The sequence below is a fragment of the Miscanthus floridulus genome, chromosome 12 (assembly GCF_019320115.1).
Source record: "Miscanthus floridulus cultivar M001 chromosome 12, ASM1932011v1, whole genome shotgun sequence".
In the NCBI taxonomy this organism is placed as follows: domain Eukaryota; kingdom Viridiplantae; phylum Streptophyta; class Magnoliopsida; order Poales; family Poaceae; genus Miscanthus; species Miscanthus floridulus.
This window is the reverse complement of record NC_089591.1, coordinates 71,190,938-71,217,239: the sequence shown is the minus strand read 5'-3', so window position 1 is coordinate 71,217,239 and position 26,302 is coordinate 71,190,938. Positions and strand designations below refer to the sequence as shown.

The window sequence follows — 26,302 nt, the reverse complement described above, 5'->3', positions numbered from 1 at the left end:
GAGAGAGCGACGAGGAGATGGGTGGGAAGCAGAAGTTTCAGAAATGAGAAGCGGAAGCGGCGGTATATATTTGTTTGCTCGGATTCGGAGGAGAAGCTGGCGAAGCGAAAGAGAAGCAGAAGAGATTTCGGAGAAGTGAATGAGAAGACCGGGAAGCCGCTCCTAGAGGAATTCGCTTCGAGAGATCTAGGGCACACGATGGAAAATCGGACGTGGAGGTCGTTTTTGGGCGAGGAGCCGACGATGAATATAGAGTTAAATTTCGATTTTGATTTGGCAAATATGAAGAGACTTTTCCGTGTGTGTCATTATAAAAGATCGTAATCTCTTGTGCTTCTAGAAAAATTTAGTGCTCTTCAGCGCCACTACTTTAACTTTTTCGTGTTCTCCATGCCACTTCCGTCAGTTTGGACTCTAAGGCCTCATTTGGCAGGGCTTCTCCACCGGCTTTAGGAGCCGTTTGGAGCCGTTTTTTATCAAACGGGGTAAAATAAAATAGCTTCACTTGTGAAGCCCCTAAAAACATGCTCTCACAGTGATTTGGGATGGGATGGAGCCAAAAAAATATGGCTTCTCCCGGCTCCTCCACCAGGCCTCTAAAAACATGCTCTCACAGGGAACTGTTCGTGGAGCTGAAGCCAAAAAAATGGCTTCACTAGTGAAGTGAAGCCATGCCAAACAGGGTCTAATGCAGAGCTTCTCCACCGGCTTCAGAAACCGTTTGAAGTCGTTTTCTACCAAACGGGGTAAAGTAAAATAGCTTCACTTGTGAAGCCTCTAAAAACATGCTCTCACAGTGATTTGGGGTGGGATAGAGCTAAAAAGTGGCTTCTCCCAGCTCCTCCTCCAGGCCCCTAAAAACATACTCTCACAGGGAAGCTATTTTGCCAAATGGTTTATCAAAATCGCTTCAGCTCCACCGGTGGAACTGTTCGTGGAGCTGAAGCAAAAAAATGGCTTCACTAGTGAAGTGAAGCCCTGCCAAACGGGGCCTAACGCCGTCAACTGCAGGTGTGAAAAGACGAAAATACCCTCAAAGTCTAAATATGTTATTAATTTTTTTTAGTATCTTAACGACTTCAAATGAAAAAACCCAAAACTAGAAAGTTGTAGATCTCGTCGAGATCTATAATTTTTATATAAAATTTATTTTCATTTAATTCCGTAAAAAATAGTGATTTTTCTAAGATATATTAATCATATCAAATCATATTTTTTTGCGGAATTAAATGAAAATAAATCTTATATGAAAATTATAGGCCTCGACGAGATCTACAATTTTCTAGTTTTGAGTTTTTTCATTTGAAGTCGTTAAGATGCTCAAAAAAATTAATAACATATTTAGACTTAGGGTATTTTCGTCTTTTCACACCTGCAGTTTGACGGTGTTAGAACCCAAACTGACGGAAGTGGCATGGAGAATACGAAAAAGTTAGAGTAGTGACGCTAAAGACCGCTGAATTTTTTTTAAAGGCACAGAAAAAATTACGATTTTTTTAATGGCACATGGAAAAGTCTCAAATATGAACCATGCAGCGGCACTAGCCTGGGGGAAGATACGAAGATGAACCATCGACCAAGTCCAGTCATCCGAGGCAACTGAATATATGCGGTTATGACCGTCTATAGCAGTGGCTACAGCTAGTAGCAACTCCGACAGCTAGCAAAAAAAAAAGACAACAAATGTGTCTGACTTTGTAATAGAAAGCTGGCTATCCCGTAATTTAACCAACCATAAACGCTGGCTATCTAACTTTGTAAAATAGCAAACTATTGTGGATCCCTTCTTTTTTAAGGAGTTTTATATTTTATAAAATTGCTAAACAACATAATTTGGCTATTAATTTTAGCCAATATGTTGGACTTGCTCGTCTCCAATAGCGCGTAAGAATAGCTATCTCTAAGAATATCCTAAATTTTTCTTCTAAAAATCTATGTTTTTCGACTCCTAAAAATATACCGAGGAAAAAAGAAGCCATTTCCAATAATTTTCAATAATCCACTCCTAAAATATAAAAGACAATTTTACATCATGAATCATATACTATTTCTAAATTATTTTAACCAATTTTATATATTCTTTCTCTCTTGTACATTTTGCATCTGGAACCTTTCCATACTATGTATTCTTTTCCCGCCCTTCCACTTTTAATTGATTGATGAATACGCGTGTATCCGCACGACCATGACTTCGCGCAAGTTACGCGCGATGGCCGACGGGGATGATTTCCCAGGTGCGTAAATTTTAGGAGGAAGCATTAGGAGTCGTTGAAGAGGGATATTTTCTTATCTTGCCAAAAATTAAGGATTAGGAAGAAAAATAGGGTACTCTTAGAGATGATCTGGCGTGGAAACTAGAAATAGTTAATAATTAGAAAAAGGAAAAGGTTAGATAGTGTAATGAGGTTGCAGAGACCAAGAAGATTTCGGGACATGTCCGAGCTAGGCTCTCGAGGGCTCGCTGGCGCGGTAATTTTCGGTACTGTCTCTCCTCCGATTGGGCAGGTACTCTTCCGAGCTAGCGACTTTTAACACCGTGAGGGACGCCCTAAGTGCCCGTTCCGAATTTTTTTATTTATTTTTAGCTCTTTTTTGAAAGTTTTTCATAAATATGCCTTTTGAGGTATGCTTTCAAAATCTGGAGCCATCGTTGGTGGCGTCGAGATGGCGCCTAGGTCGGGGCCACGTTGACGGCGTGGACGCTGACCTGGCAGGCAGCACGGCGTCGAGGGTATTGGAGCCGAGCTTGGCGTCGTGGTTATTGGCGCCGTTCTCAGCGCCAAGATCTATGGCGCCGAGGTGGTGTTTTAACCCGGTGCCCAACCTTCCTGCCCGAACCTTCTTCCTCCTCTTTCTCCTCCTCTCGGGTTTTTTCTCTTCCCACTTTGTCCTACCTCATAAATCGGCATATTAGACCTTGGAAACTTTGATTTGATCCGTAGATCTTCGAGAGAAAGGTATCCTTGCTCCCTCCTAGTTTTTTTTCATATCGATTCGGTATATATTAGTCGATTTTTTTAACTTAAGAATCATCATTACTTAGGGCTTCATTCAATTTTAATATTTATATTATATAACCGTGGGATACCAAGACGTTGAAAAGCTAACAAACCAAGGTAACCTTAGCGCACGTTATTATATTATGGGTTCATTGTTGTGGATTAAATGAGAAACCCTAAATGTAGAGTTTAATGTTAATTGCTTTTGGTTCTTATAGTGAAAATGGCTATTGAGTGTAGTGGAATTGACTTTGGGATACTTTTAATGAAATGAAAGGCCCTAGTGCACAAAAGAATGACCTATAGAAAAAAGAAGTTTCCATCTACTTATTTAATCCAATCTCAATAATACTACATGATGATCTCTTTATGGCCCTAGCCTTTCAACTAAACAACATTGAAAGTTGTCCTTCTGTCCTGTCCTCTTTTCATCCCTAAAAACTTTTCTACCTATTTAATCCAATCTCAATAACACAACATGATGGCCTCTTCATGGCCCTAGCCTTTGAATTAAACAACCGACGTGTTCGCTGGTTGGTTTTTTGGCTGGTTTGGGCTGGCTGGTGCTGGTTTGTTGTGAGAGAAAAACACTGTTGGCTAGTTCAATAAGCCTGGCTGAAACCAACAAGCAAACATGGTAAACATGTGAAAGTTGTCATTCCTACTCCCATACAACTCTCTCTGAGCTACTTGTCTTTTTCTTTTCATATTGTATCATAAACTCATAAAAAATTTTACATTTATGCTCTTTATGCAGCTTGTCCCTCAACTACTTACTCCCGACTATATCTGCATTCTTCTTAAGGATAAGAACAATCTTTGAACACAACACAAGCAGTAGTAGGTGCAGTAATCCTCCCGGCACTCGATGTTACGACCTAAAATAAATAACTAGATTAAATTGTTTATCAAGAACACATAATGAAACAGAAAACATACATGAACATATTAGACAAGTCAATATCATTATGGTATTCTCAAAGTTGTTCCTGCTCGATAATATGCCATGGGTAACCTTATGCTTTACAACCCCTAGTAAATATTTTTTGGTGTGTGTTAACAATTTTAATTCAATTTTATCCATCTATAGCAAATTGTCTTACTGCCAACTTACAGCCTGTTCGCTTGTTGGTTTCAGCCAGCCCAAACCAGCCAGCCAACAGTGTTTTTCTCTCATAATAAACCAGCACCAGCCAGCCCAAACCAGCCCAGAAACCAACCAGCGAACAGGCCGTTAAACTCCTTCATGCAGGGGTGCACGGTACTAAGATCTATGTTGGCCTAGGTCGTACAAGATTGTCATCATCAATCAGAATAGTAGTACCAAAAGTATGCTTCACAACAAACACTATCCCTTGTCCATCAGTGGGAGTTGCCTTGGCAACCTCCTCGGCCTTCTTCGCAATCCCAAAAGCTCAAACAACTTCTCATCACCAATGATTTCCATCCTAGTAAAAAAGCTATGCTTCTGGGTGTTGGTGTTCTGCATTTTGTAACACTACCACTAACAACAGGAGATCAACAAGAGCTAAACTAGCCTCGGGCTCACATCAAGCCTGGAGAAAATAGCTGATAAGGAGCAAAGTTAGATGTGCAAACTACTAATTTCCACAAAACTTAGGTAACACCACCTGGAGTTAGTTGCTACAAAAGTTGCATGTTACACTACCCACATTGCAGGAACGAGACCAGGCCAATGTCATTCAATGGCTATTGTATCATGCTAAGACTATAGACTTTAAGGTTCTTGAGCCCATATATGAGGTTTAGAAAATCAATCGATGCACAAATCAAACTGACCTAACCTCTCTGCAATTAGGGCCAATTGCACCTATACCATGGTGACGTCAGAGGGGACGGTAAGGAGTGGAGGATGAGAGTAAACTTGGGACGGGCTTGGTTTGGGCGGCAGGGCCGAGCTTGCATTGGGTTGGAGGAGTGTCGGCGAGAAGGTGGAGGTGGGTCGACAAAGGGGCTACCGCGAGGCAGCACCAGCGGGCGCGCGTGTCCATCCTGTTCCTCCATACGCATAGGCGTCCGTCACCTGGTCAGTGAATGGATAGAGACATAGAGTGTCAAAGGTAAGGGGCTACTCGGTTCTTGGTGGAGGCTTGCCTCGCCTCGCCTCACTACGCTGGTGTTAGCAACGAGGAGCTCGTCGGAGCCAATTTGGCTCTCCCGCGAGAACAAGTTGAACCTTGCCCAAATAGTCCCCGAGGTGCTTCGAAGGAAATGTAGGGCTCGCTCGCTATTCTCGTTGGGCAAGACGTAACCGTGCGTAGCAAAAGAAACTAAGTAGCCCTTAAATAGTTAGGCCATGTGTCTACAAAATATCAAGAATGACAAACAATTTCAAAACTCATCAAAATACATTATAGCGTGCGAGCCTGCATTCATAATGGCACATTGACAAAACCTGGATTTGGTACGGTATTTAGGCAAAACCTACTTTTAAAATTGTTTAAACCACAAAATTCCTGACTTGTAGTATTTCCTCAATCCTAAAATACTTAAAGGTCATCATTCTCATTTCTCAATGTACCTTTTTCTTCTATTTCTATCTCTTCTTTTTTGTTTTTTGTGCATCATATCTTTCTTTATTTCTCTTTAATTCTTAAAGCTAGAAGGTTAATTATTTTATTACGGAAGAAGTATGCTTGTTTTATTTTTTTACATCATATCAATATATATATTTATATTATATACATGCAGACATAAAAATACCGGGCCAGACCAACCATTCTCTCCATCGTATTTTTTTTACATCATATCAATATATATATTTATTATATGTTTCAGTTTCCCATTTGTCACCCAACCATTCTCGGAATCTTCAAATACCGGGCCAGACCAACCATCCCACTCTGGCTGTACGTTTCGGTTTCTCTCCTCTGCTCTTCCCGAGCGTGGAAGGAGACCAAGACACCCCCGCTCCGCTGCCCCGAAACCCTCGCCGTGCGGTCGCCGCCGATGGCCGGCGACTCGTCCCCCTCCCCGGCCTCCGCATCCGTTCAGGTGCTCTGCGCCGGTTGCCGCGGCGTCCTCGCTGTCGGCCCCGGCGTGACCGAGTTCATCTGTCCCAAGTGCCGCATGGAGCAGCGCCTCCCACCACAGCTCATGCCTAAGTCCACCTCGACCTCGTCGCCTGCGCCCAAATCCCCCGCGAAGCCTTCTCCCCCTCCTCCTACGCAGCCCCGGAGGGGTGCGCCGCCGGCTCAGGGGGTGGACCCCACGAAGATCCAGCTCCCTTGCGCGGGCTGCCAAGCCGTCCTCAACGTGCCCCATGGCCTCGCCCGCTTCCGCTGTCCGCAGTGTGGCGTCGACCTTGCCGTGGACCACGCCAAGCTACAGAAATTCCTCGCCTCCTCCCACAGCGCCGCGCCATCGGGCCCCGCCCCGACCTCGGTGACTAAGACGCAGCCGCCTCTGGCGACATCCCTCCCCGTGTTGCCGCCTGGCGTGGCCCAGCCGCTGCAGCTAGTGGCTGGCGCAACAATTCCCATGGTGCTGCCTGCCGCCGAACCACCCGAGGAGATCAATGAGGTACGCTGTTGTGTGATCATGTCAGTACCTTGTGAAGTAATCGTCTGGACAGTCAACACGAAGGGTGAACGGTGGGGATGAGTGGCATTGTACTCTCCATACGATAATACGTTGCAGTAATTCTATACTGAAACAGAAAATGTTGGAGGGAGGAATTCTGCTTTGCATTTTGCAAATTTTCCTTTCGTATAAAAGAGGGCAATTCAAGGGGGGGGGGGGGGGGGGGGGGGACATAATCTGAAGAGTTTCATTTATATATACTTTGTGGGCAGAATTGTATGTTTTGTCAATTTGTAGTGATCAACACAGGGAACAAATATCTGAGTTGTGCATTCTTCTTTCCTTCAGCAATGCATGGTGCTCTTCTTTCATTTGTGGTAGTTCAATTGGCTGGTCAGTAAGCACTTCTAGTTTTTAATTGACGGGCAAGTTAGCTCAGTTCATATTTGACACCTTTCAGATTATCTATGCTATTTTGCACTATTGTTTTATTTGTTGTACTCTTAGCTGAAGGCCTGGTGCAAGCGGTAGAGTCTTACCGCCTGTGACCGGAAGGTCCCGGGTTTGAGTCGCGGTCTCCTCGCATTGCACAGGCGAGGGTCCCGGGTTTGAGTCGCGGTCTCCTCGCATTGCACAGGCGAGGGTAAGGCTTGCCACTGACACCCTTCCCCAGACCACTGGGTACGCCCTTTTTAGCCCATCCCAACTTGTTTGGGACTTAAAGGCTTTGTTGTTGTTGTTGTTGTTAGTTGAAGGATGTTTTGTCAATTTGTAGTGATCAACACAGGTAACAAATATCTGAATTGTGCACTGCTTCTTTTCCATGGTGTTCTTCTTTCATTTGAGGTAGTTGAATTGGACGGTCAGTAAGCACTTTTAGTTTTTAAATTGATGGGGCAAGCTAGCTCAGTTCATATTAGACAGTTTTCAGATTATCTATGCACTTAGTGCACCTTTTTTTTGTTGTAGGTTGAAGGATTTGTATAATGTTGCGAATGTGCACAATATGTTTCTTGGTTTATGCGTAGCATTCTCCATTGTAATTGTTAAAGTATGATCATTGCATGCAAAATTTCCACAAGGTTTTGTCATAAACATCCAGCTTGTTTTCTGTGTTTTATCGTACTAGTGTCTCAGGTCCCAATGTTGCTTCATAATTATATCAAGAAGCTTTCAACCTTTAACTTACTGGGACTTTGTCAAGCAGGTTGCCATTGATGTTGAGCGTGATGAAGATGAAGGTGGCACTGTTGGAGAAACTTTCACTGACTATGTAAATACTCTATCCATTGACTTAGATGCTGAGTACTCACTTGCAGAATTGCTTTCTGTGCCTATAGATATGTTTTGTCCAACTGATTGTGAATTTTGCTATGTTTGCACTTATTTCCAGAGGCCTCCCAAGCTATCACTTGGTCTATCTCATCCAGATCCAGTTGTAGAAACTTCTTCTTTGTCAGCTGTACAACCTCCTGAACCAACTTACTGCTTGAATATCATGGATGAATTGGATGAGACAAAGGCATTGTCTTGTTTGCAAATCGAAACAATAGTTTATGCTTGTCAGGTTGGTTACCATCCTATGATTATTCTATGAAGCTTTTATAATATCGCACTTCTTGTAAATATTTGTTTTGTTTGTATGACAGAGGCACCTTCATCATCTCCCTACTGGCCATAGAGCAGGTTTTTTCATTGGTGACGGGGCTGGCGTTGGTAAGGGCCGAACAATTGCTGGATTAATCTGGGAAAATTGGCAGCAGGGAAGGCATAAGGCAGTGTAAGACTTGAAAAATCATATTCATCAGCTATTCTTGATGATTTTCCAACAATTTCTTAAGTTATGGCTGCCTTCTTCATTGCTTGATCTTAGCTGTTGGTTGCAATTCCAGGTGGGTATCTGTCGGTTCTGACTTAAAGTATGATGCTCGAAGAGATTTGGATGATGTTGGTGCAAAGTGTGTCCAAGGTGTGAGACCTTTTCACTTCGAGTTGCAACTTGATTTATATTGCACCTTCAACAGTATGTGATTTTGATATAATATTTATCTAGAATGCTTGGATTAGTGTGACACAGTGATGAGGAAATAAAGTTATTGAATAACAAGTGCCTGAATCTCCTGATACACACCTCTTCCCCCCCTATAATTTCCGGGAGTTGGGAGGTCCTTGATGAATTTCAGTAGTAACATTTTTTGATAACATTTAAGCATCTAGTCTGGTCTAGTGCTTCGTACCATCAAAGGGGCACACGCAATTAGTTAATTATCAGAAGAATTTGCTTTCTAGCCGTTAAGCAGATTGATTTATCTATATCTATTATTGGTATTTACAACTGATGTTGGTATATGTATTATGCAGTGCACCCTTTAAATAAGTTACCGTATTCTAAGTTAGATTCGAAGGCCATTGGAATTAAGAATGGGGTAATCTTTGTAACTTATAGTAGCCTAATAGCATCGTCTGAGAGAGGCCGCTCCCGCTTGCAGCAATTGGTTCAGTGGTGTGGGCAAGAGTTTGATGGTCTCCTTGTGTTTGATGAGGTAATGTATTTCACTTGAATTATCATCATTTGGTATAATATGCATTTTATAGCCAGATCTGCATACCTGAATATGTGATGTATGCTGAAACAATGTCTCTTGCAGTGCCACAAGGCCAAAAATCTGATTCCTGATGCCGGTAGCCAGCCCACTCGCACTGGTAAAGCAGTTCTTGAGATCCAGGTGTGTGATTTATAGCTTGAGCTTATCGTAATCTGGCTGGGAAGAAAACCTTTGATCTTTCTATTTCCAATTTAGTGAGTCTTAGTCATCACGAAATATTAGAGAAACTATGCTTAGCACTGAAAAAAATTGTTTGTGATTACATTAGTGAATTAGAAGGGCGGGCCTGGTGCAAGCGGTAGAGTCTTACCGCCTGTGACCGGAAGGTCCCGGGTTCGAGTCGCGGTCTCCTCGCATTGCACAGGCGAGGGTAAGGCTTGCCACTAACACCCTTCCCCAGACCCCGCACAGAGCGAGAGCTCTCTGCACTGGGTACGCCCTATTACATTAGTGAATTACCCTTATAGGAATTGTTTTCTCTTAAATAGAGTTTTTGGTGCATAACTTAAAGGAAATTCAAGGCACAATACATTTAAGAAGATGCTTTAATCTGATTCTGTTTGTTCAGTTTGTGAGGATCATTTCAAGAAGATGGTGTAATCTGATTCTGTTTGTCAAGTTTTTGGTGCATAATTAAAGGAAATTCAAGGCACAATACATTAGTGAATTATTTTATAGGGTCTGATTGGTTCCTTGCATTAGTATTGCATTGTATTAGGTGTTATGCAGCATACCTTTAACCTGCATAAGGCTATGTAATTAGCTGTTGTTTGGTTCGTCTTAACAGTGTTATGCGTGTGATTGATTTCCTGCGTAAGTGGTCAGACTGAGCCTTGGGCTGTAGAATGGGTGCGGAAGGGAGGGTGCAGACCTGGATATGCACGATTTGGCCGAATTGGGGTGAATTGCACTACAGGGGCATGGATAAGGGGCTGTGCAGACAACCAATCAGACTTCAGACCCATAGAAACCATTTACTCTTAAATAGAGCAACAATTATTTTATTTATTTGCGCTAGCCAGGATTCAAACTATCATTGTAACATGACCAAACATGGCAGGAAAAGTTACCTGAGGCTCGGGTTGTTTACTGCTCAGCAACTGGTGCATCAGAACCACGAAATTTGGGCTATATGGTTCGGCTTGGACTTTGGGGTGAAGGAACATCATTTCATAATTTTTCACAATTTTTAGGTTTGTTGCTTCATCCTTTTTATGTGAATCTTTCCTTTTGTTTTAAGTTTTTTTATCAAGTTATCTTGCACTCAATAAGACAATAAGTAATTGGTGCGTCCATGCTAGATTGCTAGCAGCAAACATACTTCTTTTTTCCCAATTGAGATTGGCCCTATTTCCATTAACAGCGCAAACATACTAGTGGCACTAAGAGTCTAGAGTATTAGACCCAAACCCAATACTGGACCCTAAATTATGGTCACAATATACCTTAATAGGAATTTCAGCTGTAACAGCATGCCGGTTTGATGCGTAAAGGATGGCTCAGTTGGAATGAGCATATCTTTTACGGATCGCTGGAACATATCATACTAGCAGAGCTGTAGGGACAAGTTTGGTTGACCTGTTCTCTTAATAACTCAAGCTGCACTGATAGTTTAAATTACTCCCTCCGTTCCTTAATATAAGCCATATAGTTTTTAGCACCAATATTAACGCACGGCTTGAGAAAGGATAGGGGACCGAGAAAAAAAAGAAAAATCAGACCATCTTCTCTCTCCCAATCAGATTGCTTCATAAATCTAAAGGATTGGTTGGGGCATGTGCTATGTACGGTGGGAAGGTTTCTAAACTAATCGGCGTGGGAGCTGATACGCACCTATATTTTGGAATTTTCTTTAGAAATCTATATGGTTTATATTAAGGAACGGAGGGAGTATCATTTAAGAAGTGGGTCTAGTGCTGTATTTTCAGTTAGGTTATGTTATGCTTGTCACTTATTGCTTCATGTTTCGTTCAGGACTAGTCTTTGTACTTGAAGAATCGCATGCCTTGAGTTATTTCTGTACGTTCTGTGATTCATTATAAATCTAAATGCAGTTGCTCAGATTTAAACTTACTTTTTAGGTGCTCTTGAGAAAGGTGGTGTGGGAGCACTTGAACTTGTTGCCATGGACATGAAAGCTAGGTATCTTTTCTTCTGCCAAATTTCAATTGTTATGTACATGAAGAGCCCATCTGTAATGGGTAACATGTCCCAGTCGTGCTTTCTTTAAATGGGAACTGATTAGTTTTTATCCAGCCTTTTGTCTTTAAGTATAAGTACTGGCTGGTGCATTCTGTTTATCAGTGCAGTTTGTTGAGTACTTCTATCGTTAAACTGTTGCAGGGGTATGTATGTATGCCGTACGTTAAGTTACAAAGGGGCTGATTTTGATATAGTGGAGGCTCCACTTGAGGAAAGAATGATGGTAAGACCATACGGTATTGACAACCTTTCTGCATTGAAACTAAACTAAATTGAATTGTATTCTCAGCCTTACGACTGGCGTTGGCACTTTGCCCTTTCATTTGTTTTACCACATCAGTGTTTTTCTTCTGTTCTATGAGTGTTTTTTGTAGAGAGGAACCATTGTCTGAACTCTTCCTATTATTTTTCTTTTACCAAAAGTTTCTGGGGAGTTCCGCACAAAAGAATTTATAACATGAAAGGTGTATGTACAGCAAGTTAAATGCTGGAATATTTTTATATTGTATCTACATAGCGTGCCTAACCATCGAAAGACTAACGAATGAAAGTCTTCCTCTATCCTGTGCAAATGCAGGACATCATATCTAACTCTATTCGTTGTTTATTTTTGTGGTAGCCTATCCAAACTTGCTTGGGACTAAAAAGTTTTCTCAATTTTTAGTAACATCCATGTGCAAGTGCAACTTCAGCTTATGTAACTATTCCTAGGCTGTGGATCTATATGTAGCTCATGATAAAGTTTCTTAATCTTATTTGTAATGCAGAACATGTACAAAAAGGCAGCTGAATTTTGGGCTGAATTGCGCCTTGAACTCCTATCAGCAAGTGAATTATTTGCTGACGGCAATTCAAATCAAATATGGCGGTTGTATTGGGCCAGCCATCAGGTATTGCTTCCTTACCTCTCCAAAATGAGCTTGTATGAAATTTTATGGCCTTTGCATACTTCACCTTGACAATCCATGTGTGTATTGTTTTCCAACATAACATGACCCCTATGTTTTGCGTAGTTGAACTTGAGAAATAATTCTAAATTCTAAATTTGTATAGTGTGAATAATACACACATGGAAAACATGACCCCTATGGTAGATAATAATTACCTAACATGCTTAAATACTTGCTGTTCATTATGCTTCATAACTGATGAACTACGTTTTACAGCGTTTCTTCAGGCACATGTGCATGTCTGCAAAGGTACCTGCTGTTGCGAGGTTAGCTAAAGAGGCCTTGGCAGAGAACAAATGTGTTGTGATTGGTCTTCAGAGCACTGGAGAAGCTAGAACTGAAGAAGCTGTCACAAAATATGTCTGTTCACATTTTCTACTGAACACTTCCTTTTCTTTTCATCTGTAGCAAACACAGATCTTTGCAAATTAGATTACTGCTACAAAAATCTGAATACTTGATTATTTGAAATTTGAATCAGGGAGTTGAAATGGAAGACTTCGTTTCTGGCCCCCGGGAGCTCCTTCTTAAGTTGGTAGAAGAAAACTACCCTTTACCTCCAAAACCCGATTCTTTTCAGCAAGGTTTGTTGCTGTTATTCAGCATGTAAATCTCATCCAGTTTTTACCATCCTTGGGTCCAACTTGTTTGCAAACTACTGTGTAATGCTTAAAATGCTGGTACTTGTAAGTCAGTTTACGATCAATGGTCTTTCCTTCTGCTAAATATGCATGCCATATTCTAAAATCCATTCCCACTTGCGTAAGCAAAGTCATGCTCTGGGGTTTGGTCCTTTCTCATCTTGCTAATAGGGGTTAACATCTGGTAGAAAAGGAGATTCAATATTTTCATTGTGCCTACTTATTTATATTAAAATTCTGCTGCATCTTTTTTTCTCAATCCTTATGATTTTTCCTGTTGCCTGCTCTGTTGTGATTTTTTAATGTAAATTCTTCTATTAGGTGAAGAAAAAGTCACAGAGATCCAGCGTAAGCGCCATTCTGCACTGGATGTATCGTTTAAAGGGCGAGTTAGGAAAGTGGCGAAAGTGGTAGATGTGAGTGATGACGACACCGATGATTATTCTCCATGTAAGTTTCCTGGTAATGACATGGATTTTTGTTTCATGTTTTTCGCCATGTAGCAAACAAACGTTAGTTACATGGTGTGTCACTTACGCTTACAAGTATGGCTTTATATTGAAATAAAATGTATTAACTGGAAGAAAATATCTCAGAGGAACAGAAAGTAATCAGTGAAGGAATTAAAAGGTATGAGATATGATTCGAATGCAATACTGGGAAAAAAATGAATGAAAATATAAATAATGAGGTAAAAAAAGTTAACTCTGTGATGAAAAAGAACATTAACTTGCCCTGTAGGTTGGTGCATCGCAGACCCATTACGAAATAATCGAGATATATGGACGAAAATGAGTTCGAGAAAAAGGAAAAAGAATGATGACTAGATGTTTAAATGTTCCAAGATGTCCCTGGTAGGCAGATGGACATTGGGACTTTCCATGTGATACTTAGTATAATAGGAATAAAGAATTCCAACTATAAATTGTACAATCTTTTAAAAAAACTATAAATTATACAATGTTGCTTTAAAACTTAAGTGTGCAATAAATGAGTAGTACCCAAGAAACTGGTACTTCTCTGAATGATCCTGCTGCACGCTATCAACAGTGGCACTTGCTGTGGCATGGTATATCGCTACAGCCTGACTCCACATAGCCATAGTTGTTGATCAGCTACTTTGAGGCGCCTTGACCAAATTTCACCCTAATAGCCATTGTGATATTGTTGTAATACACAGTACTTTGTTTTTAAAATATACCTTATAGAAATTGCTGCTCAAAATATCATCTTGTAGACCATGTAGGAATGCCCTAGATGACTAAGGTTTCCAAACAGAGGGAGTACATGAAGATGAGAGGAAGTATACTTTACCATATAGAAATTGCTACTCAATATATATACACAGGCGCCCCCAGGCCCCAGGCCCTTTGGTTGTTTGCGTAGTTGCCCTCATCTCTTCTCTCACTCTCATTTCTACATGTTGCTTTTGAACTGTTAGCTACAGGAGATGAGAGGAAGTAGCTGTTTTTTAGGGCTGGACTCGATAAGATAAGTATGCCAGGCCCCAGGCCCTGTGGTTGTTTGCGTAGTTGCCCTCAGCTCTTCTCTCCCTCTCATTTCTACATGTTTCTTTTGAACTGTTAGCTACAGGAGATGAGAGGAAGTAGCTGTTTTTTTATGGCTGGACTCTATAAGATAAGTATGCCAGAATTTTGTGAATGAAGCAAGGAATAATCTAATCCACTATAGATAAGTATGCCAGAACTTTGTGAGTGAAGCAAGGAATTATCTAATCCACCAAATCAGGCTGTTCAGACTTCAGAGCCTCTTCATGAGGATGAGCACACCTCCACCTCCTGCTTACCTTTCAACCAAAGTAGCCATATCAGTAGTTCAGTACTATTCTTACATGGATGCTTTCCATTTAACAACATTAATATTCTAATACTTTTAAATGTTTCAGCTGAGTCAGATCATGAATCAACAGAATCTGATGAGGAGTTCCACATGTGTCAAATCTGCAACACAGAGGAGGTGACTTTTCTTCCTTGGTATTTATTAATTATTTACTAATACAGAGATGTTTGCATTTATTCTGTTCCACATTCTTTTACCTTCATTGAGGATGATATACTTTTTTGATATGCATAATGACCTTGCCTGTATTCATAATTATTGATTTCCAAATTTGTCCATACCATTTCTTGTATACTACTAAGCATGCTTTTGCTGTATTCATAATTCTTTCTTTTCATATTTTGTACCATGACCTTTGGCTGTAATGCTGTATTCAGAACATCTCTTGCTGTGGCTTGATAATAACGCCGAAAACTTTTTGTAGTTGTAGAATGCTTCAGAACAATATAACACTTTTTAACTTTAGAAAAAAAAGGTTAAATAAAAGTTTAATGCCATCTCTACTTTTGTAATCTTTTTTTGTGAAATTCTCTTTACAATATCTGATCTATCAGGAGAAGAGCCTGTTGCTTCATTGTTCTGGTTGTTCTCGGCATGTTCACCCTAATTGTCTAACACCACCTTGGACTGGGATGATTACGGATGATTGGGCATGCTACACATGCAAGATAGTAGAAGACGAGGAAAAAGAGCAAGATGTCCATGTAGCTGATTGTTCAAAGAGGTGCATATTTGTTAGACGAATCGCGATCCTTATAACTTATGCTCAATGGCCCCAGTTTATGCTAGTTGCTTTTGTGACTTGTAGGTACGATTCTGCAGTAGAGAAAAGGTTGAAGATTTTGGATCTAATACGCTGCTTGGATCTCCCCAATAATCCCTTGGATGATATTATTGATCAGGTAGTTTTGGTTTGTTGGCAGTAATAATGTTGAACATTACAATCCGTACTGTTTCTCAAATTTATGATTTTTTTGGCATTTTATTCATGTATGGTATCGAAGGATAATCTATGTGGTTCTCTAGGATAGACTGTATAGATTACTCTCAGCATCTTAGTTCGTTTCAGGGAATCACTCCACGGAACCCACTCTAGGAGCTCCCTGAAAACTGCCATTTGACAGAGCTCCCCCTGGAATCATTCTAGGAGCTCTTGGGGCCCAATTGTAGTGGAGTAGTGGTGGGATTAGTCCTGCATCGAGAGTTTAAAGTGCAGAGTTATAGCATTATATCCTTGACGGTGAGAATGTAGCAACTCCAGGTTATTTTTTTGTTAAGCAAATCTCTGGCAAGTTATTTTTCATACATGTGTAGGCTTTGTGCTTGGGATGAGATTTTGATGAAATTTGGACCTTTGAATTCTGTAAAGATTCCCATTTATCTAGCTAGTTTCTACGAATTCTGTAAATGGAGATGAAACCCGAAGGTAACCAAAGGAAGGGGACGTGAGGCTAAAGATACTTGGTGGTGGAACGAGGAAGTCCAAAGGGCTATTAAGGAGAAGAAAGAATGCTATAGACGCTTGTACCTTGACAGGAGTGTGGACAACATAGAGAAGTATAAGGTGGCAAAGAAGACTGCAAAGCGAGCTGTAAGTGTGGCAAAGGGTAGAGCGTACGAGGATCTTTACCAACATTTGAGTACGAAGGAAGGAGAGAAGGACATTTATAGGATGGCTAGGGTTCGTGAGAGAAAGACACGGGACTTCAACCAAGTTAAGTGCATTAAGGATGAAAGGGAGCATCTCTTGGTAAAGGAGGATGAGATCCGACATCGATGGCAAGAGTATTTTGACAAATTGTTCAATGGTGAGAATATGGACACAACCTTTCAGTTGGATGACTCTTTTGATGACACCAATAGGCGCTTTGTGCGGAGAATCCAAGAATCTGAGGTCAGAGAGGCGTTGAAAAGGATGAAAGGAGGTAAGGCGATGGGACCGGATGGTATCCCAATCGAGGTGTGGAGATGCCTCGGGGACATAGCTGTAGTATGGTTAACCAAGCTGTTCAACCATATTTTTCGATCGAACAAGATGCCTGATGAGTGGAGAAGTATATTGGTACCGATCTACAAGAATAAAGGGGATATTCAAAGTTGTACAAATTACCGAGGAATTAAGTTGATAAGCCATACTATGAAGCTATGGGAGAGAGTTATCGAGCATCGCTTGAGAGCAATAACGCGGGTCTCTATGAACCAATTTGGTTTCATGCCCGGAAGGTCAACCATGGAAGCCATTTTCTTAATAAGACAAGTTATGGAGCGGTATAGGGAGAAGAAGGACCTACACATGGTTTTTATTGACTTAGAGAAGGCTTATGATAAAATACCAAGGAATGTTATGTGGTGGGCGTTGGACAAACATAAAGTCCCAACGAAGTACGTCGGGCTCATTAAGGACATGTACAACAATGTTGTGACTAGAGTTCGAACAAGTGATGGAGACACGGATGACTTCCTGATTAGGATAGGACTACATCAAGGGTCAGCTTTGAGCCCTTATTTGTTTGCTTTAGTGATGGATGAGGTCACAAGGGACATACAAGGGGACATCTCTTGGTGTATGCTTTTCGCGGACGATGTAGTGCTAGTTGATGAAAGCCGGACAGGAGTGAATCAGAAACTGGAGTTATGGCGGGAGACTTTGGAGTCCAAAGGTTTTAGACTTAGTAGAACTAAAACTGAGTATATGAGATGTGACTTCGGCACTACTACTCGGGAGGAGGAAGATGTTAGTTTGGAAGGTCAAGTAGTGCCTAGGAAGGATACCTTTCGATATTTAGGATCAATGCTACAGAGGGACGGGGATATTGATGAAGATGTTAGCCATAGAATCAAAGCAGGGTGGATGAAGTAGCGGCAAGCGTCTGGTGTCCTATGTGACAAAAGGGTACCACAGAAGCTAAAAGGCAAGTTTTATAGGACGGCGATTAGACCTGCTATGTTGTATGGTGCAGAATGTTGGCCTACGAAAAGACGACATATTCAACAGCTAAGTGTCGCGGAAATGCGTATGTTGCGTTGGATTTGCGGTCATACAAGAAGGGATCGAGTTCGGAACGATGATATACGTGAGAGATTAGGGGTAGCGAAAATTGAAGAAAAGCTTGTCCAACACCGGTTGAGATGGTTTGGACATGTGCAACGGAGACCTCCAGATGCACCGGTGCGTAGTGGAATCCTAAGTCAGGATAGTAACGTGAAGAGAGGCAGAGGAAGACCGAAGTTGACTTGGGTAGAGGCAATAAAAGGAGACTTGAAAGGATGGAATATACCCAAAGACTTAGCCTTAGATAGGAGTGCTTGGAAGACAGCTATTCACGTGCCTGAACCTTGGTTGCTTCTGTTGGGTTTCAACTTTAGCCTACCCCAACTTGTTTGGGACTTAAAGGCTTTGTTGTTGTTGTTGTTGTTGTATATTATGGCTCCTCATGTTTTTCTATCCTGTCTTCTATATATATGCTCTTCTTTCTTTTCCAAAATGATATGTACTGTAGATGCTTGTTACATGCGGGTACCAGCCTATCAGGCTAATGCCTGGCATACATTCCAAAGCATCAACAGGGGTGGTTGGAGGGGGCCAAACTATTTGTTTACTGTCTGAATAAGGGATGTTTGGTAAGTTAAGCTGTCATCGACTAGGTTTAAGGTTCAAATCATCCTAAGGATGACCCTGTACCTCTCTTCTCATAAAGCAAGGTATTCCCAGTCCCAGTCAATCATCTCTGCCCATGCTGCTTGTGGTTTTGCTGCTTGAACCGTAAAAAACCAATCTCTAAACTGAAGGAAATAGATAACAACTCAACAGTACCATCCCCAAGGAAGAACATGTGTCTTATGGGCCCTGATGGGCTGGATATGACATTCGTATATCTCAACTCGAGCTTTCTCAGTATAGAGCTCTAGCACCTGCTAACTAAAAATTAGTGCTTTATGGCATCCATTTTGGCTGAAGACATGTGCTTTTTCATTGATTTTGCTTTGTTCCTCTAACTTCTGTTCATCATCTAGTATCTTTCTGTTTTATATCGTTTCACTTCATATGTTGTTGTAGAATATGGAAGCAGTGATAAGCAAGATGATTTGCATATAAGATCTTAATTCAGTCTATTCTTAGTTCCCACATACTCTTAGCATCAGATTGTACATGCATTAAGAACTTTCCACATTTGTTATCTTGTAGCTAGGGGGACCTGACAATGTTGCTGAAATAACTGGACGTCGTGGAATGCTCATAAGAGCTTCGGATGGGAAAGGCGTGGTTTATCAGGCGCGGAACGCGTGAGATAGATTACTTATGCCATTATGTTTTATGTTCTGGGCTTACGGTTCAGCGAATCCCATGTATATTTGTTCATTACTTTGTAGGAAAGAAGTCTCGATGGAGATGATTAATATGCACGAAAAGCAGCAGTTTATGGATGGCAAAAAACTAATTGCAATTATATCTGAAGCAGGGTCAGCTGGTGTTTCTCTCCATGCTGATAGAAGGGAAAAAAACCAGGTCTTATGTTGCTCCATTTTAGCCATATGTGACAATTATGCCAGAAGCCAATCTATCAAAATAATGCTCAAACTGCTTGCGTTAATTTTGCAGAGAAGAAGAGTACACATAACACTTGAACTCCCTTGGAGTGCAGATCGTGCAATACAGCAGTTTGGGAGGACCCATCGCTCTAATCAAACTTCTGCCCCTCAATATAGGTCCGATATTTATTTACATGCACTCTTTCTTCTACATTTGAATTTTGATTGCACACTGTTGGCTGCTGCACTTCAGTCGGTGGTATTATTTCCTTGCAAATGAAGACTGAAAGGGTGTAGAGCCAGATCGGAGGAGTTTTTTTTGGAGGAATTGAATAAAGCACCTGCAATGATAGCTAGAAGTTAGAACAATTATTGAATTGTCAACAATTGGTTGTAGGTGCAGGACTCCTTTTTTGTGCTGGTAACTACTGATGGCTGCTGGCTAACCTGGAATAGTTAATGACTTCTCAAAGCATTATATGCAGTAATTTGAATGACGGTCTCTGTTTTACGTAGCCTACATGTTGGAATGCATATGAGATTGTATTATCAATATTTTTTGTTTTATAACCAGCAAATTTATGCGCAGTCTTATTTAGTTGTCTATGTGGAAAGAAATTTTTTCCACAAATGTGATGTTCTCAGAGTAGCTGTGCATCAGTCAAATGTTGAGATAATCAAGTGAACTGTTTTCTAGTGTGGGGAAAACACTGTTTTTTTTTTAAAAAAAAAGGGATCATGGCTCTCTCAGTTCTCACATGTTTGATTTATACTATTTTCACATTGCAAACTGTTTCATATGATGCATGAACCAGATAAAATTGTCTATATATCTGAAAAAATTGGAACTCCACTGTAGGCTTCTTTTTACAAATCTCGGTGGTGAAAAGCGATTTGCATCAATTGTGGCAAAAAGGCTAGAGTCCCTTGGTGCTTTAACACAAGGAGATCGCAGGTTTTTATTGATTTCAATTAAATTGGGAGAAAAAAATCAGCCAGAACATTTCAGAGGCAAAATTTCTACTTTTGCAGGGCTGGGCCTTCTTTGAGCGCTTTTAACTATGATAGCAATTATGGGAAAAAGGCGTTAACCATGATGTATAGGGGAATAATGGAACAGGTTTATACTAGTACAATCAATTTTATGGTATTTCCTTTTTTGTGCCTACAACATTCTAAGAGTTGGTTTCAAGGTGATCAGGATTCTTTTCCAGTTGTTCCTCCGGGGTGTTCTGATGATGAAACTAGCATCCAAGAATTCATCAATGAAGCAAAAGCTGCTCTAGTATCAGTTGGAATTATTAGGGACGCTTTCATATGTAAGTTAATTAAAAATCATTTTAACTTAAGTTTATGCTTGTTTTGCTAATTTGCTAACGTACTACTAACCTTTTGTTATGGCTTTATTGCTTCATTTGAAGTTACTTAACTGCTTATATTGCACATTTTTTCACATAATGACAAATAAGAATGCTTGATATCTGTTTGTATACTTCTTTTGGTATTATTGAATTGAAGATAAAAGTTTTTCCTATGATATGTGTTGTTTATTAATTTTTCATCGGTATTTATTTATGTATCTCCTGTACTGATGGACTTGTTAGCAGCCCTTGAAACATTTCTTTACCAGAATAGCCCTTGAAATGCTACAATTCATTAAGCATATTGATAATTGATTGGACAGCACATGAGAACACCTGATTTACAAATTGTCTGCGTGAGAATTGAGCAATTACCCAGTTGAGGAGGCCGCCCACCCACCCTCAACACCTGATGCTTGCAAAGTGGAACTGCCCCCTAGTCATCCAGGGCTATGTGTTATTCTACATATAGTTAAGTTATAAAAATTATGGCTCACTAGATGATTTTCCTCAGGCAATGGAAAATATCCTGGGAAGCTTTCTGGTCGGATTGTAGATTCAGATATGCATGATGTTGCTCGTTTTCTCAACCGCCTTTTGGGGTTGCCTCCAAACATCCAGAATAGGTGAGTTTGCATGATCAACATATCTTCAAAGAGTTGGTTGGACCATTCTAATACATTCTATGTAACAGGTTGTTTGATCTCTTTACAAGTATACTTGATATTGTCCTTCACAATGCAAGGATAGAAGGGCAGCTAGATTCTGGAATTGTTGATATCAGAGCTAAGAATGTTGAAATGACAGAATCACCTAAGGTAAAGTTTTATTGTGATGACATTTGCTTTGGCAGCTCTATTTCGTTAACCATCAATGAATGTTGTCCATGCAGACTGTTCACACTGATAGCTTGTCTGGTGCTTCGACGGTACTATTTACTTTCACCATCGACCGGGGAGTTACTTGGGAGGTAAGCAGACAGTTCAGGAGCGCCATTGTTTGTTTTTCCTTGAGAACTTTGACATCATTGTAGTTTTATGTAAGTGCAATCCATGTTGCAAAACTGTTGTTTACCTGCATAATTCCTTTTTTGAACATATGTATAAAGTTGGCAAAAGCGAAGCTTGAGGAAAGGGAGAAAGATGGTGCTGGTACCTCCAATGATGGGTTCTATGAGTCCAGAAGGGAATGGATGGGGAGAAGGCACTTCATTCTAGCTTTCGAAGGGTATGCTTTGTATGATGACTAATTTTTCATTTGTTAGTTATTTCGTGTGGTCCACATACATATATGAAAAGAGCAAGAGAGATTAGTAAGGACCTGGAAACAAGAATTTCGTGTTTAGGTTACCCTTTTTTGTAGAACTATATCTATACTCTAGCTGTATTTAGGATTTTGCATTTACTCAAATGTGCAATTTAGCACACACATAAATTGAAGTCAAAATGGAAGATACAACAACAACAACAACATAGCCTTTCAGTCCCAAGCAAGTTGGGGTAGTCTAGAATTGAAACCCACCAAGAGCCCCAAGTCACGGTTCAGGCACTTCAATAGCTGCTTTCCAAGTACTCCTATTCAAAGAAGTCAAAATGGAAGATAAGTCAATGAAAAGGAAAACAAAAAGAAGCCTTATTGTTTTCTTGAGGACTATGATGCATCTTTATAAAAGAGGAGAGGCAAGAATAAAAGTTAAAATTTTCTGTTTGCAAACAACGAGGGATGGAATGAGTGACAGAAACTTGCAAGTATGAAACAGCGATATACATGAATAAAAAATATGAGGCTTACTGTAATGTACTGTTATTTATTTGATCAGATGTAGGACCTGAGTTGTTCTTAATTCTTATTGAACCAGCTCAACTGAAGGAATCTACAAAATAATCAGACCTGCTATTGGTGAAGCATTGAGGTATGAATCATATCAATTTTTTTTTTCTTGGCAAAGTTTAGTGCTAACATTTTACAGTGAATAATAAAGCTACATGATTAATTAATAGCTAAGAGCCTAGCAGGTTTCATATCTAATGTAAAGGATGGCAGTTCCTACTTTTTGTTACTACTCCAGTTTACTTTTGCAGGGAGATGCCTTCAACTGAACTAAAAAGCAAGTACAGGAAGGTGTCATCAATAGAAAAAGTTAGTAAAGGATGGCAGGAAGAGTACGATGCTTCATCGAAGCAGGTAACACCACAAATTCTGTTTCCTTGGTCTATGAACGTAACATGATGTATTGGCTTTTTTTAGCAGAACATGATGTATTGTTATTCTGTAAATTATTGTACTGAGGGTTCTTTACCCAGTGTGTAATTTGTGTAGCTTACATACTTTGGAGACATGTAAGTTGGTAAGAGTCTTTTCCTCGTGTTATTAGTGCTGCACTTAGAAATATAAGTTATTTTCGGCATTGATGTTTAGAAAAATGGAAAAATTAAGTATGCTGTCACAGCACTGGAGTGTTTGGCATATTTTTGCGACTTAATTTCTTATGCAAGCAACATCTTGTTGTCTGGTCTCAAGGGATTTTCAAGCTGCATAATGTCTGTCTCCATATGCAAACCTCTGTTGGTGCTGTTATTGGTGAATAGCTATATGTTTGTGCACTCATTCTATTTTAGTCCTTGTATTGAGTTTGTGACTAACTTTATTTTCCATATTCTATTTACACCCTTAATTTCATTTAAGTTTGACTAAATGGATGATGAGTTTATTGTGTTGCTTTCTTTTTTCTAGTTTGTGCATCACTGATCCGGTGCTTCTTTACCTCATTTCAGTGTATGCATGGATCTAAATGTAAAATTGGGAACTACTGTACTGTAGGAAGAAGGTTGCAAGAGGTTAATATATTGGGTGGCCTCATACTTCCAGTTTGGGGTACAATAGAAAAGGCCCTGGCCAAGCAGGTTTATTTCTATGCCTATTACTTTTACTTGCAAGTTGCACTATATTCAGAGTTAAATGTTGTGATTCATCTATATTCAGCTGCTTGATCTAATTCCAAGACATTCCATCTTACCTATATTTTTGTATCTGCCCCTCTATGTTCTACTAGTTCCAAATAGATATGCAAACCACTTCCTTACTCCGTAGGGTAAGGACGCAGTAGTCTTAAGGATTCCTCTTGAAGAATGATGGTCTTCAAATAACAAAAGCTGGAAGTTGTGGGATAATCAGGAAAAAGGGCAATTGCAGTTTCGAAGCCATGGTGGCAGCTAGGCATGACAATTCACCCATGGGTGTGGCATAATCTCCATGTAGGATTGAGGTGGATTGGGGACTGACAGGAGACGAATTACCAACATGGGTGCCCCTAGTGACACATTCTGAATCTAGATTTTATTACTCCCTCCATTTTTAAATATACGATGTTTAGGGCAAGCTAATTAGTGTCCTAACACCATATATTTAAAAATGGAAGTAGTGTATTATAGATTCTGATTCGACAGCCTTTGGTGTTTGTTTAAGCTGATATTTTATCTATGCATTGGTATTTAAATTTTAGTACTATATGTTTACAAAAGTAGTATGCATATAGTGCTCGCATGAACTGTGTTATTTGTAACTTCAGACATCTTACCCTAAGATTTTTTTTCCCTGTTTCTGGATGAACTTTATTCCTGCCTCTGATGAAGGTAGATCGATCTGGAATAAGCCTTTTTTTAAACCAAACATAGGGTAATTCTAGGAAACCTACATATCACAATATTGCAAAGTTACAGGTTGAGTGATTTATGCACCCCTCTTTCTGAATGTTGCTTAATGGCCTTTTGCCTTCTGTAACTGAACAGGTACGCCTGATTCACAGGAGAATACGTGTTGTCCGTTTAGTCACAACAAATGACAGTCAGCGAATCGTTGGACTGCTGATTCCAAATTCAGCAGTGGAGTCAGTACTAACAGGTTTGTTTCTGATGTCCCAGCAATCCTCTCAATCTCATGAGTATTAGTTGTGGTCAGAACCCAACAGGGACGATTTGTAGCCTTCTTAAGAAAATTGATTTTGTTTGCTATTGTAGCTGCTTGGGAGTTGGGAGGTTTAATTGTATGATGCTGCCCTGTATCTACAATATGTGCTAACTTCTAATGCTCAACCTCCATTCCTCATTTTTATTTTGGCACGCATAAGCTCAATTCAAATGCTATCTTCTGCAGGCTTGCAATGGGTCCAGGATATTGATGACTGACATGGAAAGGCTTGAATTTTGTTTTTCATACTGATGTTAGATGCAGCAGCATTTAGGGCCTCTGCATATTTGATTGTGTTTCTAGGTAGATAGCAAGGTAACTTACGCGAAGCGATGAAATTCTTAGCTTACAGGTCAGGCAGACAACGTTTGTATGTAAAATATGCGGTGTGGTACCGCTGTTGTCTCTTCTTTCTTTTCCTCTTTTGTTCTCTACCTGGTTTATATGTTGTATACTCCATGTAAAGCTACTAAAAAAAGCTCAGGTTAACCTCAAAGAAAGTAGCACCTCACAATCTGGTGCTGCCATAGTGTTTCCAGTGGAGTTACTGCTGATGCTGAACTGAACAGCACAAGAAAAACTAGGGCGCATTTATATTATCACCAAATCATGTACGTGCAAAACTTTATGTCCAGCGACAACTGACAAGATGTGTCTGCTCTGTTGATGATGATGTTGGAGTGTTGGACTGATTTTTTACGTTCGGCTTGAAGCTTTGTGAAAATAATGACGTTCGTCATGTATGCTTGCTTATAAGTAGTATTGCTAACAGTATTTTTAGCCATGGCCTTATCAGCTAAACGAACAGGGCAGTTGATAATGCATTATTTTTATTGTAGATGTATAATAAAGGGTTTATAGCTACTTGTACATGGCGCTTGTGCCTACGATGAGGGAAAAGAAAATTAGACGAGCGCAAGGAATAACAATCCATTGTATGAGTGGGTAATGGCTCTAGATGACATAGAAATAATAATATATAGGCATCGACTGGTATTATCAGCTGCTGTGGCTGGCAGCAGCTAGCACAGGTCTACAGCGTGAGACAGGCAACAGCCAGAGGCAGCAGTTACGGCTGCAAAAACGCCACCTTAACAGTGTGACTTACTCGGTACTCCTGTTAGCCATCTCGAATCCTGCTTCCAAAAGACGGACAGCGGATCGGGTCACTGTCGCCTGTTAGCCCATTAGCCGTCCGATCAGGCAGACAAGCAATATGGTCCGTTCGATGGTGGAGCGGTTTGAGTCTCTACCCGCTTATGCGCCCATCCGACGGCTCGCGAATCTTCTCGGCCCGTTGGCCCCGTGCTCCTTGGACGAAGAGCGGGCGGAAGCAAGGGCGCGGCGATCGGCGAGGAGACGCGAACGCGTCCAGCCGCATGGACGCTGCCGCCATTTCAACTGCGAATCGGTCGAGTCCCTCGACCATGCACGAAAGTCTAAAGTATTTGTGAGACGTTGGTTCTCGGATGACGCACATAAATACACTTTCACTTGAGATAGAACTTTGTGCCAGAAGCTTCCGAGTTGTTCTTGACGAAAGGACAGGGAAATGGTTTGAAAATTGCTGCCAGTCGTGGGGAGAAATCACCAGAAATCGCAAGCCACGAATTGTGGTTGCTGCTAACAAAAAGTAAATTCTTA

At 40.6% G+C, this 26,302-nt stretch overlaps 1 protein-coding gene across 3 annotated transcripts; it reads left to right on the top strand.

Annotated features, from left to right (window-relative positions):
• The first annotated feature begins 5,853 nt into the window (after window positions 1-5,853).
• LOC136497389 (protein FORGETTER 1-like) lies at window positions 5,854-25,308 on the top strand. Of its 3 annotated transcripts, XM_066493178.1 has the most exons (33): window positions 5,855-6,542; window positions 7,750-7,815; window positions 7,936-8,109; window positions 8,192-8,322; window positions 8,435-8,511; window positions 8,904-9,085; window positions 9,191-9,268; window positions 10,209-10,341; window positions 11,230-11,290; window positions 11,492-11,573; window positions 12,118-12,240; window positions 12,517-12,660; window positions 12,782-12,884; window positions 13,263-13,391; window positions 14,848-14,918; window positions 15,356-15,525; window positions 15,610-15,703; window positions 18,988-19,085; window positions 19,173-19,308; window positions 19,402-19,508; window positions 20,191-20,286; window positions 20,364-20,451; window positions 20,533-20,650; window positions 21,207-21,318; window positions 21,387-21,510; window positions 21,585-21,662; window positions 21,801-21,919; window positions 22,551-22,604; window positions 22,774-22,876; window positions 23,467-23,595; window positions 24,481-24,592; window positions 24,709-24,734; window positions 24,845-25,308. In XM_066493178.1, exons 1-33 carry the CDS (start codon window positions 5,970-5,972, stop codon window positions 24,908-24,910), a joined length of 3,957 nt encoding a protein of 1,318 aa, XP_066349275.1. In that variant the 5' UTR covers window positions 5,855-5,969; the 3' UTR covers window positions 24,911-25,308. The 3 variants fall into 3 exon arrangements, with proteins under 3 accessions (XP_066349277.1, XP_066349275.1, XP_066349276.1); XM_066493179.1 differs by lacking the exon at window positions 24,709-24,734; XM_066493180.1 differs by lacking the exons at window positions 24,709-24,734; window positions 24,845-25,308 and having other exon boundaries at window positions 5,854-6,542; window positions 23,513-23,595; window positions 24,481-24,598.
• Window positions 25,309-26,302: the final 994 nt, after the last annotated feature.

Excerpts from the sequence above, each read along its gene's own strand:
- LOC136497389 (XM_066493178.1), top strand. The coding sequence starts at position 5,970 with ATGGCCGGCGACTCGTCCCCCTCCCCGGCCTCCGCATCCGTTCAGGTG. Across the intron at positions 6,543-7,749 it reads CACCCGAGGAGATCAATGAG|GTTGCCATTGATGTTGAGCG; the intron begins GTACGCTGTTGT and ends TTTGTCAAGCAG. Across the intron at positions 11,574-12,117 it reads CACTTGAGGAAAGAATGATG|AACATGTACAAAAAGGCAGC; the intron begins GTAAGACCATAC and ends TTTGTAATGCAG.